This window comes from Camelus dromedarius, chromosome 3 (assembly GCF_036321535.1).
Source record: "Camelus dromedarius isolate mCamDro1 chromosome 3, mCamDro1.pat, whole genome shotgun sequence".
NCBI lineage: Eukaryota > Metazoa > Chordata > Mammalia > Artiodactyla > Camelidae > Camelus > Camelus dromedarius.
In genome coordinates this window covers 73939394-73958659 of record NC_087438.1, presented here as the reverse complement: position 1 = coordinate 73958659, position 19266 = coordinate 73939394, and the positions used below count along the sequence as shown (strand labels likewise).

The window sequence follows — 19266 nt, the reverse complement described above, 5'->3', positions numbered from 1 at the left end:
AGTCCTGGACCTTGTTTGTTCAGAGTTTTTCATTACTGATTCAGTTTCATTACTGATTCAATCTGTTGATATTTTCTGTTTCTTCCTGGTTCAGTCTTGGGTGATAGTACATTTTTAGGAATTTATCCATTATTCATAGGTTGTCATTTTATTGGCATGTATTTGCTCATAATAATTTCTTCTGATCCTTTGTATTTCTGTGCTATCAGTTGTAACTTCTCTTCTTTCATTTCTGATTTTATTTGTTTGGGTCCTCCCTCTTTTGTTCTTGATGAGTTTGGCTAAAAACTTATCAATTCTGTTTATCTTTTTAAAAAGCCAGCTCTTAGTTTCATTGATCTTTTCCATTGTTTTTTTTAGTCTCTATTTCGTTTATTTCTGATCTGATCTTTATTATTATTTTCCACCTAGTAATTTGGGGGTTTGTTTGTTGTTCCTAGTTTCTTTTGGTGTAAGATTAGATTATTTGAGATTTTTGTTTGTTTGTTTCCTGAGGTAGGCTTGTATTGCTATAAAGTTTTCTCTTAGAACTACTTTTGCTGCATCCCATAGATTTTGGATTTTTGTGTTTTCATTCTCATTTGTCTAAAAATATCTTTTGATTTCCTCTTAAGACTTCTTTAGTGACCCATTGGTTGTTTAGTAGCATATTGTTTAGATCCAATTGTTTGTGGGTTTTTTTGCTTTTTTTTTTCTCTTGTTATTGATTTCCAGTCTCATACTATTATGGTTGTAAAAGATTTTTGATTCCCCTAAACTTCTAAAATCATCTCATACCTAATTCAAAAGTGTTTTTCAGTGAGTTTCTTTTATCAGCTATATGCAAGCATTTAATTTAGTTTTATAAAAATAATTGTCTTTTTTCACTTTTACACTTTATTTATTACAGCATTTAATTAAATTGCAAAATCAGAACATCAGATATGATTGGCATAAACAGATTTGAGGGCAAACACATGTGTAAAATCCACAAGATAATGAATTTTTAAAATTTATGTTTATTGTGGAACATTTCAAACACACATAATTACAGAGTGAGTCATATAATGAACTCTTGTGTACCCATCACCTGAACTCAACAGTTACCAGCATTTTGCCATTGTAATTGCTCAACAGTTATGGCAAATGAAATGAAATCAATTCATTGATTGATTCCCCTCAACTTTTTTCCACTGGAATATTTTAAATTAAGTTCTGGACAAATTACCATTTGTAAATACTTCAGTTATCTCTAACAGATGAAGATTTTTTTTAAATGCACATATAGAATGCTGTTATTACAATGAACAAGCACAATATTAATTTCTTAAAGTCTATTTTCAGCTCATTTATTTGAATTAGGATCCAAACTAGGTCACATATTGCATTTGGTCTCTTTTAATTGAATAATACCACTCTCCTTCTTTTGCATATTATTCATTTGTTAAAGAATGTGAATCATTTGTCTTATAAAATTCCTTATATCCTGGATTTAACTGATTGTCTTCTTATGCTGCCATTCAATATGTTTTCCTACCTGCCCACCTTTATTGCCTATAAATTGATAAATTAGAGTCTGGATTAAATTTAGTTTCCTGGTTTGGAGGCAATATACTACATAGGTAGTGCTAGATATGTCTTAATATATTAAATCAGGAGGTACAGATTGTCTAGAGATAATGGAAATTTTAAATAAAGTGATAATAGCTATGATATGTTGCATTTGAAATGTGCAAGGCAGTATTCTAAATATTTTGCATCTAACATTTATTTTGATTCTTACAAAAGTCCTCTGAAGTAGATGTTCTTATTATACCCACTGTACAGATAATAAAAGTGAGGCACAGGGAAGCTAAGTAAGTAGCTGAGGTTCCCCAGCCTGGATTTGGTCTGTTCCCTGGCACTGAGACTGCTGAGTCTATGCTCCAGAGCACCCTGCTATTCTACCTCTTGAAGACAGTGACATTTCTAAATTATACTAAAAAGAGTTAGGTGTATACCAGACTCCTGCAGTAAACATACTGTCTTAATTCTAAAAGCAAATAAATGTTAAAGGGTATATATTTTAAGTAAAAAGTACTTTTGAGCTATGTTGTTTACCACATCTGCTTTCTTTGAAAATAGTACCTTACACAACTCACATTTATTTTTTTTACTCTGATATTTACTCTCACATTGACAAATTGTGATATTTTCCTTTTCCTGCTATGAAACTTTTCATAGAAAATAAATCTACTTCCCTTAGGTAAATATTTCTTTTGCAACATCAAGAAATACGAGTTCCTTAAAATTAATGACAGTTTATAATTTTCAGTAGCCATAGCATTTTCAAAAGAATTATTAGTTTTTGTTGTTTCTTTTGCTTACATGAGAATGAATATTGTAATGTCTTCTTATTCAGTTTGGCTTATCTATTGTAGGAGATATGTGTACTGAGGGGAATTCAGCAGAATCCAGTGTTTTCATTACATCTTGTTATCCTGTTATTTATATTTTAACTTTGCCTGTCTTCATGAACAGTTATTCTCCTTTTAAATTCCTCTGTATTTTGTTAGTTCATCTTCTTCATCGTTTTTATTAGGCGGGTTTTATGTAGATGTTTCTCTTTATAACTGCAAGAAATCCATTCCTTGTGCCTAAAAATAAGGTTCTGCATTGTTGACAAATGCTTAATATAAGTGGTGCACTTGCTATTTTAATTCAGAATTCTAAGTATATGCAACAGCATGACTTGTCTCATCAGCATGAACCAGTCCTTCACTCAGTCATTCAACAAACCCATCTTGAGCATCTTATCAAAGATGAGTAAAACATAGGCCCCACATCAGGCCAGACTGGAAGTCAGGTCATGATGATGACATATACTTCATACAATGGTCACAACAAAGGGAGGGAAAACTAGGAGTCAAGAGCTACTGTCAGTCTGAGAAGAGTCCACTACTTGGGTCTGAATTAAGGATTTTAAACCCAAGAAGATGTGACTAGGTGGATGTGATGTACATGGTATTTTCAGGGGTTGCAAACTTAAATGCATATAAAGGCCAAATATAGAATGTCAATGAGTAAAGTGGGAGAAATGCAATCTTAGAGAATAGTGGGGGACTGTTAGAACTGGAGAGTACATATCTGACCTAAAGGAATTTTATTCACATTCTTATTTAAAACACTGACTCAGTGGGGGAGGGTATAGCTCAGTGGTAGAGTGCGTGCTTAGCATGCATGAGGTCCTGGGTTCAATCCCCGGTACCTCCATTAAAATTAAAAAGACCTAATTACCTTCCCTCCCCCCAAAAAAATTAAGAGGAAAAAAACCAAAATAAAATACTGACTCAGGAACACAGACTATGACGAGGATGCCTATTTGTGACTCTGGTTGAGGTCTAAGTACATGAAACGTCTGTTGTTTTGAGAAACCATTATGTAATAATTCTATTTAGGGGAGCCAGTCAGATAAGATAGAACTTACATAGAATTTTGTGGCCAGAAGTCAATATCTAGAGTTTCAAACTGAATTGAAAGACATAGACAGGGGACAAAATTTGAACAAAAATAAAAGTGGCAAGATCATCTTGGCCTATAAAACAGGGACATAGATTGTTTCTGGTGAAGTAGCAGTCGGTTGGTACAAAGTCAGGTATTCTGCTAGACTACTGTTAAGTAAACCAAACACATGCCTAGTGTAACACTCCAACAAGGAAAGTGTAAACAGCCTGAAAAAAACTAAAATTCGACTTTGGTCTTCCTTTCATAAATTGTACAGTTCAGGGGATTTTGAAATTACAGGTGGAAGAGGAACCATATTTTTTAATAGGACTTCATGGCCTCTACACACCTTAATCTGGCCTGAATAAGCCAATAAAATTTAAGATTCCAAGCATAGAGGAATTAGGTGTTTGGCTGAAGACCAGACTCAGGGTGACTGGGCATGGATGTTGGAAGCTAGCCTCAAGAACAAATGTGGCTGTACCCAATTTGTATAAATTCATAACCTGCTGGCCATTAAAACTTTTTTCTTTCCCTAATAATTCTGAATGTCTCTTTATAATTAATGTTTGACATTGGTTGTACTAGCTATTAAGAGAGATTTCCAAACTCATAGATTTGGACTCTGTATTAATTTTTGTGATAAACATGCATTATTCTCCCTTTGTGGGGATTTATAGACATTGATTCTAATCAGTGTTTAAAGTTTACTTTAAAAAGAATTAGACTGAATGTTTTAAAAGTTACTGCCATAAATGAATAATATTCTAAAAGTATAAAAATGACTTTTAAAAGCTTTCATACAGTTAATAACTTTGCAGTTATTTCTCAGTGGTTTCCATTTTTTAAAATTAATCTTTTAAAAAATAATATAATGGTTATAGAATTCTTAACATATTTTTATGTATTTATGAAATAAAGGCATAATATCTTTTTTTCTCATTGAATACCAGACTTCAGTTTGTGAGATTTATAGTAATATGTCTAAAGTTATTAATACTTTTATATTCTTATCTTATTTATCAAAGGATCCTTTAGATCTAATCAGTATTCTCAAATATAGAAAGCTATACAGTGCTTGGAACCATATGGCTGTTCATAAACTTTTGTATGTCTTGAGCTATAACTGAACGCTTTAAAAGATGTGACTATTTCTTTCCTTGATCCTTTTTGGAAGCCATATTTACAAAGAGTTCTTTAAATACCAGATGTTTGGTTGCTTAGAACAAATCATCTAGATCATAGGTGAATCATTTTATGTGAGACAAAAATAAAATTTACAATGAAGAAAGATAAACTGTCAGGTTAAATTTTCTTTTTGTTGTTGTTGTTGTTGTTCTGCGTTTACTTACGACTAAAAAAAACATTGACCTTGTCTCTTCAGCAGTACTAAGCCTCTTTATGTTCATTTACACCTTCCATGATTTTCAGCATGTTTTAGTGAAGGCCTTTATTTTTTGTGCAATATATGAAAATCAGTAAACTGCATGTTACTTAAAATTAGGCAATTCACTTAAATTGTTAGTAACAATCAAAGACAGGAAATTACATTATTTTTTCCCCCAGATTGAAGAAAGCTCTGTTGAAAGGTCCATGGTACCCAGTTTGACTGTTTGCTCACTAATGCCAGAGTCCTAATTCAGTTTCTGGCAACACATTTTAAAAAATGCTCTTTGTTATTGGATAAGCAGTCTACCTTTTAAGTCACAACATAATGCAATGTCTTCCACCAAGTATTCAACTGGGATAGGAATTTTAAGTGAGAAGCTTAATGCTTATAGAGGAGATCATAGTTTGGGGCTGATTTTGAATTGGTATTTAACTTTTATCAGATTCATGAGAGATAATGTGGAAAGTGATGTGTATTGTTGAGGGCAATGTGAAATGACTGAGATACCTTTCCTGAAGTTTCCTGGTTATTGCTGGGTAGTTAGGTTGCTTGGAATACAAATAATAAAAGAAGTAGAATTAGCTATCCCATGAGGATATCCCAAAGAAGTAGTACATGGAATATTGCATTGGGGCCAGGAAGCTATTGCAGAGACTCTGCAGCAGGAATTGTCTGTTTAATGAATAAATTATATCATATATGTGTACTTTTATATCATGTGCACTAAAAAATTCTGGAAATACACAGATAAATTTTAAAATGCTGATGAGTTTTCAGTTATCATTTGTTACTGTGTATTTTCTTGAAAGATGGAAAGAGTAGAATGATTAATATGATGGGATCTTTGAATTTTTTTTGGTGTTGAACTGATCTTCACTACGTATCACTTGTATGGCTAAAAAGCCTGATAACATCAGCTTTGGTGAGGATTGAAGAAGCTGCAATTCTCGTAAGTGTTGATGAGAATGCAAAATAGTATAACAACTTGGAAGATTCATTCATCTACTACACATCTACTACTAATACTCTGTGACTTAGCAATCCTACTCCTAGGTTTTTACTCATGAGAAATGAAAGCATGTGTCCACAAAAAGATTGTGTAAGAATGTTCCTAGCAGTGTTGTTCATGATTTTCCTCAAACTGCAAACAATTCGTGAGCCCTTCAAGAGAAGAATGGAAAAAGAAACTGCACCATATTCATATAATGGAATACCTCTTGGCAATTGAAAGGTACAATCAGGAAAACTAGTGAAATATGAAACAATATAGATGAATCTCAAACACTCACTGAGTTAAAAAAAAGTCTTACACAAAAGAGTACATGTTATATAATTCTGTTTTTGTGAACAGACAAAACTAAGCTATGGTAAAATGAAACAAAATAACAAAACATCTACCATGGTAGTTGCCTTTGTGGGTGGATGTGGGCATTGACTGGAAGGGGACATGAGGGCACTTGGAGTGCCGGGCATAGTCTAGATCTGGTAGGGGTTCCAGGTAGACACATATGTGCATTTGTTAAACCTGACTACATTTAAGATTTGTACATTTCAAGTAGGTAAATCTTTCTTTAAAAAAAAAAAGAACTATTAAATAAACACTGAACTCCGATTAATGATGTGTATGCTAAAACATTTAGCAGTGAAATGTACTGATGTCTGAACTTACTTTGAAATGCACTTAAAAATAAGATAAATGAATATTTAGATACCTGGATGGAAAGAGAAATAGATGGATACATCTGAGATAAAGCAGGTATATAAAAGCGTTAATTATAGAATCTAGGTGGTGAATAATGGCTTTTCACCATTCCTTCAATTTTTTGGTATGCTTGAAATTTTCCATAATAAAATGTTCTGCAGAAATGAATGTTTATTCTAAAAAAGTTTAGAAGATATAACTTTGTGGGCTTTATTCTAATTCAAGCTGAAGATATCATGTAAGATTCTTCAAAGTTTTCTTTTTTTGTCCCTTTTCACAACTTAAAGTTTAGTCTTATCTAATTATGTCATCTTAATTGCAATTAGCTTGTTACCTTTATAAATCAAATTCCTTGGTGCCACATGTGTAATCCAGTGATTAGTTTCATAACATTTATTAGAGGCTCTATTCACTTCCTGTGGCTACTGTAACAAATTACCACAAACTTGGTAGCTTAAAAACAACAAATATTTATTCTCTCAGAGTTGTAGAGGTCAGTTGTCCAAAGTCAGTTTCACTAGGCCAAAATCAAGGTGTCAGTCTCCCTCTGGAGGGAAGAAGACATTTCTTTCCTTTCCGGCTTCTGGTGGCTACCAACATTCCTTGGCTTGTGGCCACACCACTCTAGTCTCTGCTTCTGGGGTAGTATTGCTGTCTCCTCTCTGTCTGTGTCAAATCTTCCTCTGCCTCTTTCTTTTAAGAAAACTTATCTAGGATAATCTCCCCATCTCAGAATCTTTCATTTAATCACACCTGTAAAAATCTAGAAAGTACATATAAAGTAACACGTATAGGTTGCATGGATTAGGACCTGATGTGTTTGGGGACCATTATTCAGCCTACTACAGGCATTTGTTAATGTGCCACATTATGTGCTAGGGCCTAAATAATAATAATTAACACTTAATTGCTTATTCTGTGCCAGGTGCTGTCCTATGTATTTTACATTCTTTTTTTCACTGAGGAAGAATTTTGATTTGATTTAACATGTACTTATTAGAACATACATTTCCTTCTTGTGTATGTCAACTATTAAAACCTCAAAGTGCTAGTTTTCTGAGAAATGTACTTTAGGAAATTCTATTCTGTTCTAAATAACCCTGTCTTATTTGTGTGGAGGATATTAAAGTTGGCAAGATTGTGAATTCGCTTTGGGAAGAGACTTGTCTTATCCATCTTTGTATCCAGATAGTTAGGGGCACAGTAAGGGTTAGTAAATATTTGTTGAATAACTAAAAGTACCTTTGCAAACATTATGAAATGTAACCTTTACAAAATCCTTGGAGGTAGATACTGTAGTTTCCATTTTACAGAAAAGACTTAGAGAAGTTGAATTACATTCCCAACCCCAGGACTGTGTCTTACACACACACACATAGACATACACACCTTTGACAGTCTGAAACATATTTCCATGACCAATAACTGATTAATTTTGTATATGAAACATTAAAATTTAGTAAAATGTTGCTATAGCTAAATATCATCTATTTTATTATTACATTATGTTATTAACCATGTGCCATATACTTATAAATTTTTAACTTTTCTGAGAGGCCATTTCCATATTAATTAAGTCCACAGTGGTATTAAGAAATGGGAGACATTTTTCTCAATGATACAGAATATTTTAATAGTTTCTTGAAAGTTCAGCCTTTCCCCAAAAATACAGTGAGCCTATCTAGTCTTTTTGTAGCTTCTTTTGAACATCATATTTTTAACTCATTGATATTGTGAGCTTATAAATCATCATGCTTCCCTCTTTACTTTGGTTCCTTGAAAGCTTATTCCAAAATCTTATTCCACTTGTAGAAGCTTTTCAGGGTGAATCATATGAATCTCTTCAGGGTGAGTATATCCCTGATTTTATTATTTCTCTATCCATATTTTCCAACCCCTTTGCCTCTCTCAAATACTTATTTTATAATTTTGTATGTAGTTCTAGGGGAATAAGACTGGACATAAGTAAACAGACAAAATAAATTTAGGCTCCTTAGTAATTAAATATATGAATATATTGTTGTATATGTTATGAATAGTAACATTTATGTTTTGTAGATATTATGTATTGTATATATTGTTTTTCTCCTTTTTCCTCCTTACAATATTCTTTGCACAACCTTAAATCAAGTCACTATTTCAACTAATGCATCCCTGAGTATATATCACATGCACTGACTTACTTGTACTATTACCCTTTATATTTTTTCACCTTTTTTGAAGTGTAATATGTCATTAAATTGCCATTAATTTTCTCAAAGCCCCAAATTTTGCCCAATGGACTAAACGAAGTAAGCATGTACTTACCTTTCAATAACAGATCACAAAAAGGAATTTGTTCTCTAACTTTTTTTTTTTTTTTAATAAAATTCTGTCATTATCAGGGCAGAAGTCTTGATACCTTCAGGACCCAAAGAAACACAAAACTGATCAATTGACTCCAAGCACATTTACCTGACGTCCCTTTCAAACACGTAGCATTGCTCTCGCCTCTTTATTCCCCTAACAGCTTTTGAAAACAATAAACTGTCTCTCCTCAACTCTCAATCCTGCTTCCTCCTCAGAATACCAGAATGTATTTCTTTATTCACTTAGGTACTTGAGAGAAGTGTTTTCAGTGTAGAGCAGAAATATTAATACTGTTCCTCCATTTTGCTACACGGTTTGTTGATTATGCAGACAGAACAGTAACTATAATAATCAACCACAGAGCATTTAAGAATCTGCCAGAGATGTGCTGTTCATTTTAAGTTACCTTTTCAAATAACATAAAGCTGAGTACTGGGGCTGGGAGTGTGGCTTGTTCCTGCTGCCTGTCAGACATGATGTTGCCCGTAAGGTACCTGCTGTCTGAAACAGATAGTGAAATGTGCTGTCTTCCTTCTCCAGGCTTACTTACTGTCTTGCTTTTGCAACTTTCTGCAAGGAGAAAATAGGTAATGCTTCCCCCCTATGGTTTCTATCAGTCTTAGCACTGGTTTCATTAGCTTTCCACCGCTCTCCCCAAGAACAAAGAGATGTGTTTTCTCTTTGTAGGGAATAGACCGAGGACTAGTCCAGACAAAGCAAACTGGATTTTAGTGATTATGGCATTTCAGGGACTAAGCTGCTCAAATTCCTTTATTGAGTGCATTTACAACAATTATTTGTTTATTGAGATAATTTATTGCTTTATGACAATTAGGTATTTGTTGATTGGGAAAAAGTATTTGTTAAGAATTATATTTATAAATGGAATTATAGTTATAAATGTATTTACATACATGTGCATATATATACTACATACTACTTTGAATATAAATTAAATTGTTCATAATCAATTCTTTTCATTGATGGATAAATTAAAGCATTAAGAAAGAATCCCCTAGATGTGTATTTTACAGATAAATGGACTTTAAAATGTCTGGAATCATTGAACTGACCTGGTAAAACTAAGTAAAGTTCAATAGCCTTTCCCTGGAATTTGAAAATCACATTGTATTGCATTTCCTTGAATATTATTTGAAAAGAAAGTGTGGAGGACTTTGGTTTCTCTATTGTTGAGATAAATAAAAATTAACTGAAATCAGCTATCATTTTTCCTTTGGGATTTAAAAAAATGCATACTTTTCATAAGAGAATTCTCAGTTAATGCCCCTTATTGCCATTTGTAGAAATATATGAAATGTTTTTTCCTTTCTTTTAGAGAAGTGTCAATGTTACTTCTTTTTTTTTTAAGTAAAAAGTTCTTTCTCTGTGTAAAACATAACGTACCAAAACAACTAAACATGACCTGCTGCCTCTCTTTCCTATAAATGTTAGAGCAAAGATTATTTCACCTCTGACATGAACATTAATATGTAATGATTTGTGAGAAAATAGGAATACAGCAGTGGCAGTCTGAGAGCTTTGGAAGGAGGTATTATGAATTCAGCAACGATGATCTTTAAGCCTCAAACAGTTCAGAGTTCAACCTAGCTAAGCGTCAGTAAAGTCAGATTTATGTAGTGTCCTTGTCTTCATTCAAGCCCATGTGATCTTTCTCCTTTCTGGAATATGTGGATTACTTTACTCCCACTGCCTACACTTTTCCCATTCCCTTATCTAGAACTCCTTCCTTATACCTTCTTTTTTAGAAACTAGTAAGAATCCTTCATTATTCTTTTTTCCCAATTGCTGGATTTGTTTTTTTTAATATAATTTCTAGTTAAAATCACCTGTAAAAATTATTTTATGGGCTTTTGATCAGGCCAGAAATCTGCTAAGCTTAAAAATTAATGACAAAGTGCAGGTTTTCTGAGTATGAATGCTAGAAGTATGTGGGAAGCATTTGGAATGGAGAATGTTGACCTGCTTTCTTTGTGTCTTATTACCACTATCTAATTATAAGCTTTCAAAGCTATCAAATTAGGTGCCCTCTTCATTGCATTTTAAAATAAATAAATATACATATTTTTCCCATTTTGCTAAAATCTTTTTCTCAAACAAAATTTTGAGCGGTTCAATAGGACATTCAGAATCATTGTTCCCTAAAAGTGAAACCATTCTTTTGACTTTTATCAGTCGTCTTTACCTGCTGTGTTTTATAGTCTTCTGAGAATTTGGCTTATCCAAAAAGAGATTCTGTGCCTTCCCAAATGAGAAGGAAACCTTTTGTCAGCATCTTGTCTGAGTTAACTCCTTGGCTACACGGGTCACGGGAGGTCTCTGTTGAACATCAGTCCTTGGCTCTATCACAAAACTGGGATTGATGCATAGGCCAGCTCCCAGAGTACAGAGGTTAAAGAGGCAATTAGTCACTACAAAGCCAACTTGTGGTGTCTTCTGGTAAGGAAGTACTTAACTCTTTCCTGAATGATGCCTGAAATCTCATCTTTTGTATGCTTTTATAGTCCACTAAAATAATTTCCACTTATCCATTTTAAATTAAAGGTGAGCTTAAAAGATACGATGTCTGTTGATTTGAGACTTTCTCACCAATGCTTAAAGCAGTAAGGGTCAGGGGGGTGGGGAATGGGCAGGGAGATTATTATTAATTATATGTTTAATATTCCATCTAAATTTCATTTGAGCTATTTGGAAGCCTAACAAATGTCTGTGAAATATTTCCAGCTTTACCATTAAAGTTCTTATATATTATTGCAGAAGGGTGTAGGGGTTGGAACTTGTAAGAATTTCGCTTGATTTTTTTTCAGAAAAGGAATAGCCTCTGATGAATCCCAGTTCACTGGACTGGACCAGAGTTTTATATGTTTTTATATTCCTGGTGTTTTTTTTTTTTTTAAGGGTCTGGGCTTTTGCTTCTACGCAGTAAATTTTTGTTACATGTAGGATAATAAAATCTTCTCTTCCACCCTCTATCTTAAAATATGCCAGAATACCATAAAGATAGCATGAGTCTTAGCTGTATCAACATTGTGCAGTGCCTGGATTCACCCAGAGATATTGGCTATAAATTGATGGAGCCCCAAAAACCTTAACAGAAGGAGATTTGTTAACTTTTCCTATTTCAAAGTAGCTACATTTTTTTTCACACTGAGAAATGACTAAACTGCTGAATGAGGAAGTCTTAACCTTAAATTTTTCTCTTCTCTTTCTTTCCAGCATTTCCTTCAGTCCAGAAATATAAATCTTTTCAGTTGATTTTCGGTAGATATAGAGATAGTGGTATGGTTTTTCTGCTTCTGGGTATAAGCATTCATATCAGCCATAGCAGCAAAAATAAATAGTAGTTGATCTATCGAGGTTAGAAGTATTATGTCCATCATTTTATAATAACATGACTTTCTGATTAGATCTTTTAACATTTTTAACACATAGTTTGCACTTAATAAAACATTGTTGAAATAAATAACTAAACAAGTAAAAGCTTAGAATCCTTTTTCTGCCTCTTGCACATTCTGAGGCAATGCTTAGAAAAAGTTAGCTCAAGTTGTTATATAATGCTTTGGTGTATCTGCGGTAAAAGGATGGAACAATGGCTAAAATTAAAAACAAGATTTTTGGATAAATGGATCTGAAATATTAAAGCCAGAGCCAAGTTTATCCAAATTTGTTAGTTTGGTTTCCTCTCCCCCGCCTCCTTGCTTTGGAAAAATGTTTAACCATTTTGTTTCTTAGTAACTTAAAGAAAATGTGCATTTAAAGAAATATTGTAGGCTTTATTGTATCTGAAAAACATTTGTGAAGTTCTCTAAGAAACATTCAAATTAAATTAAAACATGTTTTGCTATATAAATGAAGAAACTAAATCTTTCCGTAAGAGCTGGTTTGTGATGGTCACTCTTAAATATGTTAGAACAATTATTTTGCCATTATATTACTCCTTTCTCAATGCTGACTCCTGCCTCCTCTCCAGTTGGGAAACCTGTCTAATACTGGAGACTTCAGAGAAAGGGTGGTCCAGGAAGAATCAGCAAATGACAACATCTGCTCCGCCTACCTCAAAGGCGTAGCACCTCTGCTGGCAAAGATGCAAACTCATAGAACTGAAGTTTCAATAATTTATAGGCTGCTTATTGTGGTACGTCTCATTAAACATAAACAAACTGCTCTTCCCATTTTGTAACCTTTCGGTAGCTCTGTGTGACAAAGTGGGCATCAGTTCTCTGCTGTTTAAGTAGCAAATGCCTAAATTGATCTTAGATTCACTAATCAGATATTGGCTTTCCAGAGAATGACATTTGGTAAGTGAGAACTTAATGACTGTCCCGAGATAATTGTTGTAACTGGTGGAGCTGGTGACATTTTGCGTGTCACTCCTAGTCTTTGCCTCTGTGGTATATTAAGAACATGCTTCGAGCAAACGCTTTAGCATTTTAACTGCAAATCAACCCTCAAAAAAAAAATCTCTCTTACAGGGAACATCTCTTCTATGACATTATCTTCATTTTACATGAAAATTTGACTTAAGTGTGTATTTGCTACTGTGCTGTTAAAAGGATAGAGTAGAAGAACATTGACAAGAAATTGTACCATAAAATACAGGGGGCGCTCAACATCTCACTTTGATGCCACGTGTCACTTTTGCAAAATAGTCTTTCATTTGTCATGATGTACATTTGTTTAAGTTAAAGATTAAAAAAAAAAACATTGCATGCTATGTGAGGTTAAGGTGTCATGTTACTAGAAAAGGTACCTATGAATGGAATGTTCAAAAAGGAAACATTATTTCATTTGTCTAAGGGATATTTAAGGAGAAAGGTACTATTAGTAAATTCTTGAATTGACTCATCTTATAAAAGCTTATCTGTAAATTTATCCTTTTTTTGTACATGGAAATCTTTTGTATAGTGCACTTTCTGAAAGCAGGGTATACCTGTAAATCATGCCCATTCATTTGCTGCACTGAGATTGGATTATTCGTCAGTAAAACTCAATTTGAGGCTTTAGAAAAAATCAATCAAGTATCATTATTCTTTCTGTAAGATGCCAAATTGTATTTTGGTGACCTCTGCTATCATTTAAATGACCTGTATATGAGTTAGTCGGGGTGAGCTTTCGTAGCACAGAATTGGGCCAAGTTTGCTCTCTTGCTCTCTTTACATCTTGTAGACCCTTTTTATTCGTGTGTGTTTTTCATTTGTGTGTGTGTGTGTGTTGTGGCCTCTTGTGCTTTTAACCACTTAAAATCTGTATAACACAGGGTGGCTTGTTGGCTTGTCTGGTTTCAAGAACCGATGAAAATGAAGTTCTATTTCTGAAACCCCCAAATAGATCACTTTTGTGATGTGTTTGCATTTCAGGAGTCTTAAGGTTTGATCTACGTGTTTATTCAACCTTAAATATACCTATCTCCAAGTTGCACTTATTTGCCAGTTACTTTACAGCACTATTCATACTTTTTGTTTTAAATCTATAGGGTTGTTTTTGTCTTGTTACATTTTTTTCTTCTGCTTGAAGATATATCTGTTACTCAAATGTAAAAGTGACTTAGGAAAGAACATCCTAAAGTTTATTTAGAAATTCACCAAGCCACATACTAATGCATCTCTAATGGGGACATTTCTTTTCACACCTCTAAGGTGATTGAGCCTGTCCTTTAAAGTGAGATTTGCAAACCAGTGTCTGGCAGCTCCAATTAGCTTCTTTTGGGTTTGAAGCACATCACAAACTGTAACAAGGTCTCCTAGGACACTCCTCTTGCAAGCAATGTAGTCATATTTCCTCATTAGTTCTTTTCAATTGTCACTAATGCCATGTTCCAGCTTTTGAGTAGGAGACAAAAAAACATAAAAATTTGGTATGTATGTAGAATGGCCCATTGTTTTCCATAATTCAAGGCTCTTTTGAATTCCTTTGATAGTTTTGAAGCTTACACAGCTTAATTCATTAACCTTTACCCTTCACATAAATCAGGTGATTAGGAATCTATTGCTAAGGAGACAGATTTTCCCTCCATTGAAACTAAGCAATGCCTTCTCTTCTTTAAAAAAAAAAAATCCTATATTACTCAGAAAAGTAACCTTTTTGTTGCTTTTCATATTTCGTCAAATGTTTCAGGTGCATTTTAGAACATTATCAAAAGCAAGTGAGCATAAAATCACATTATTACAAAAAATAATTCTGGATGCTTTGGATATTTTGGAGCAGGTTTTCTGGCCCTTTTCAGTATTCTAAAGGAGTTTATATATATGTACTCAACAGTTGTTACTCAAGAATTTACAATGGTTGCAATTTTTTTTTCATTCTCTTTAGAATCCTGCCAAAACATAAAAGCAAGAAAATAATCTGAGGGGAGGCAATTCAGAATGAACTAAAATCTATTTAATTGAACCTAGGACATTTGATTGGAGAAATTTTTCATCTAGGCCCTCATTTTTTATAAAGAATTATGATGTGTGGCTCTGAAGAAGATAGGTGGTGGTTCTGTGGTTTCAGGGAGGTGAGACTAGAATGTATGTCTTCTTATTCTTCTCACCCTCTTGTTAAGACATGTCTCCCCTTGTTTGTCAGAACTCGGGAAGATGGTTTAGAAGGCTTGTGTTTGATGTTCACAGGCTGCTTTAACAATACTTGATATTCCTCTGTGTTTTCCCACTATGCCATATTCCTATATTATGAATGTGTTCTTGATAATCTTATAGATTATTACTTTCCCTAAGAATATTGTTCTTTTCCTCAGTTTTATAATCCTTAGGTTGTCATGCATGAAATAGGAAATCTTTGAATGTACTGACCCATAGAGAATGTTGGTCATATGGTTTTCTGAGCTTTATCCTTAGGGATGGTGGGAATGGGGTAGGGGAATGAATGGAAAAAATGTAAATCCTGGATTCTGAGTTTACAGACTCATGGCCTGCCCCTGGGGACAAAGCTATAATTTATCATTGAGATTAATGAATATTCTCATATTCTGTATCTGTGAGTAGGAGAGGGGCTATAGAAGAAAAGGTTTTAAATGTGGTCTTTTGTTCTTTTATTTTCCTTCTCACTTATAGACTATGACTTTGCAGACATTTCTCTCTTTTTTTGGTACCCTCTTTAAATACTCTGTAAAAATTTATACCTGTAGTCAAAAAGTTTAAATAATTAGTAAGTTTTATCATCTTGTTTGTTGCCTGCATACAGTGTATACAGCAAACTGGGAAATGCTCTGATGGTAATACACTAGGTCATGACTACAGCCAAGACTCTTAAAACAGAGAGAATTATTTACAGTCACTGTGGTCCACAGCATTGTGTTGTGTTAGAGTACTTCCTGTAAATATACTCTAGAATGCACTCCAAAGTTTCACGAGGAGAGGACAGTCACCAGCCATGGTCTCTCATCATGGCCTGCTATCAGTGCAAGCCGCCTGGGAAACTAGACCTACACTAATCAAAGGGTTTCAGACACTAGTGAGGGACCTGAGGTGGGGTTCCATTTGCACCAATTTGCAGTAACAGGATAATACAAACCACTTTCATTTTCAACTCTGAAGGTGATAGCTGTTTTACCTCGGTATTTGAACCACTCAATTTGGTGTATTAATATGATACTGAATTTCAGTCCATGTTCACAGAACTTGGGGCTTCCCTCCTCAAATATCACATCTGTGAATGAGATGATATTTAAATTTTAAAAAGTGAAATTTTGCTAAAATTATTCCAAAGAATGGGGTTTTTTCTTCAATGAATTCTTATTTGAGGAATAGTTCTATGTTGTGCATAACTTACAGCACATTGGCTGTGATTACAGGGTAGTTAGAAGTATTCAGAAAACTTCATGTAACTGAGCTTTCAAAAACAGAGCAAAAATCCAAGGTGGTCTTTTGTCAAAGCAAAGTGCTTTTCTTTTATATTTCTCTTTTTATGTCTAAAAGATATAGACTGTTTATTTCTGAATCATGTGTTATCTCTTGGCTTTTGCCTCTTGAATAAGCTAAATACATTTGTGATATCTATTCATAATAACTGTTCTCTGTCATGTAGGGAGGAACCTGACGCTCATGGCCTTTCATCAGTTTTAGGACAGTTTCCATCCAGTGATTGATTATCTTATTTTATGTGAATACCAGTTCTTGTTGCCTATGAAATAGCATTTGATCTGGCTTGTACAGTGAAATCAATTTGTGTTATTTGCTGTCTGTAGTCTGCTCTGTGTGTCTTTAATGTTCACATGTACTTGCAGCATATCTGATACAGAATCGAGTGGCAGGGACACAAATAGGATATTGTATTTGTTTAGAGTTTTTCCATAATCATATATAGAAGCAGGTACTTTGAAAAGACCATGAGACCAAAATAAATGATATGAACATTATTTTTGCACTAATTTACTTCATTTTGTGGTGGTAATACAAAATGGCAGTTGCTGCTAGCTTTTTTGGTAGGTGATGGAGAACAGTCAGCTATGACTCTTTGATATGTCCAAAAGTAGACTTAAAAAAATACTATGATACTGTAATCATCTGGGGACTTTATTTTTATTCTTAGCATGTGAAAATTAGTTTTTAAAGTTTATAAAACATGGTTGTTGCCTGTAATGTTTCATTTCTGCTTTTATTTTTCCTTTTTTATGAGTTTATTCAAATTTAACATTGAAGCCAAATGATATGGAATTAAGTTTAAAAATTTCCCTTTATAATGAACTGTATCAATCATAATTACATTGTTACTGTTTTAAGTTGTCTGTTGTAGTCATGAAAGTGCTTATCCATTTTTATCATAAATCTTTTTTTAAAAAATACCCCCAAAAGAATGTTTATTCAGTTATTCTGAGGAACTTAGAAATGTTTATCATTCCATTAGAACAATATTCTATAAAATATTTTTAAAAGAAAAATATGTCTTCTCTAAACTAATTTAACCTTCAGTAATGAATTATGTGAAGTAAAATTGTATAAAATTCCCTGACATTTTATGAAGATACCTACAAATAATCCAGACAGCAAATAAAATATCTGAAAGACAGAGATGGATACTCACTAATTTTTTGATGGATTATACACATAGGTATCAAATTACTTGATCCTTACTTCCTAGAAAAGGTTAACGACTCTTTTTGCTTTTACCCTTTTACTTAACTATTATTTATAAAGATTAAAACAGAGACTGCATTGAAGGATGCATATGCCTATGTGTCAGTATGACTCCATAGGTTTTTCTGATATTATAGGGGACTGAGACACCAAATGGATAGCATTGTTAATCATTCTTTTTAAAGTTCATTCAATTGTGTACTACCTTTTCCACTATGGCTGTTAGAGCAGAGTGTGCCAGTCAAAAACCTTTTAACTTAAATGAAACTAGGGAGGACTTTAAATCTTACGTATCTATATCTCTTTTGTCAAAATGGTCCCTGTGTATGCAACACTTCATTTAAAACATTAAGAATAACACGTTTTAAAGTAAGAGATTTTAAAGTTCTTACATGTACAGATTTTTCTTTGCTCTTTAATCAATATGTTATACATTTGTAAAACCTATTTTTATGTTGAATAAAACTTCACAAAAATATGTATTGTAGTGTTATCAAGCTCCATCATTAATAATTGAACCGTGAGCAACATTAGCATCCACTTATAATGACCATTCATCTATATTCTACAGTTTCATTATAGTTATTTTATTATGTAAATGATATATGTTCATTATGTAGCCCATGTTTACTAGTTTTTTATTACCAAATATAACATTACTCTTAAAAGAATCTCTCTTTTTCATCACTTTGGTTTTAAAAGCTGCACTAGTCCTAAATGTATTTAATTAAAGTTGTGTGGGTATTAGAGCACTTGAGTTTAAAGCAGGGAATATAATACCTTTCCCTGAAGCACCTTGAAAGAGGTTTGTTGAAAGAAGAGAGATGTGGTGTTCGTCTGATGCTGACCTCTTCCCGTTACAATCACGGCCAAACTTTGGCTGATTTAACTTGAAACCCACTAGTGTAACTCACCACTTTTTGTGTATTTCAGGTGTGTGGAGGTCATCGCCAAGGAAGGACAAAACCTGAAAGAGCTGTATTTGGTGTCCTGTAAAATCACAGATTATGGTATGTAATGAGCCATTATCCTAATCATTTTCAAGAATTCAGAGGTACAGAATCTTTGAAAGCTTTTTTAAAAGAAATCAAAAGCTATTATCTCATAGAGTCATAGAGACTATTTATCTTTTCTTGTACTAACTCTGATCATACCCCCCAAATCAAGAAATCATGAGAATAAGAACCAGAGTAAAAAGAACGTATGTGTATCAGTGTATTACCGCACTTAATCATACACACATATGCGCATATGCACATTCACATAGGATT

General features: G+C 33.5%; 1 protein-coding gene across 1 annotated transcript in view; it reads left to right on the top strand.

Moving 5' to 3' along the window:
* The window catches only part of FBXL17 (F-box and leucine rich repeat protein 17), a 437862-nt gene that overhangs the window by 273007 nt on the left and 145589 nt on the right, over positions 1–19266 (top strand). Inside the window, exon 7 of the mRNA XM_010987536.3 lies at positions 18929–19005. Within this exon, the coding sequence (XP_010985838.3) occupies positions 18929–19005 (77 nt within the window). The remainder of the gene's footprint in view (positions 1–18928; positions 19006–19266) is intronic.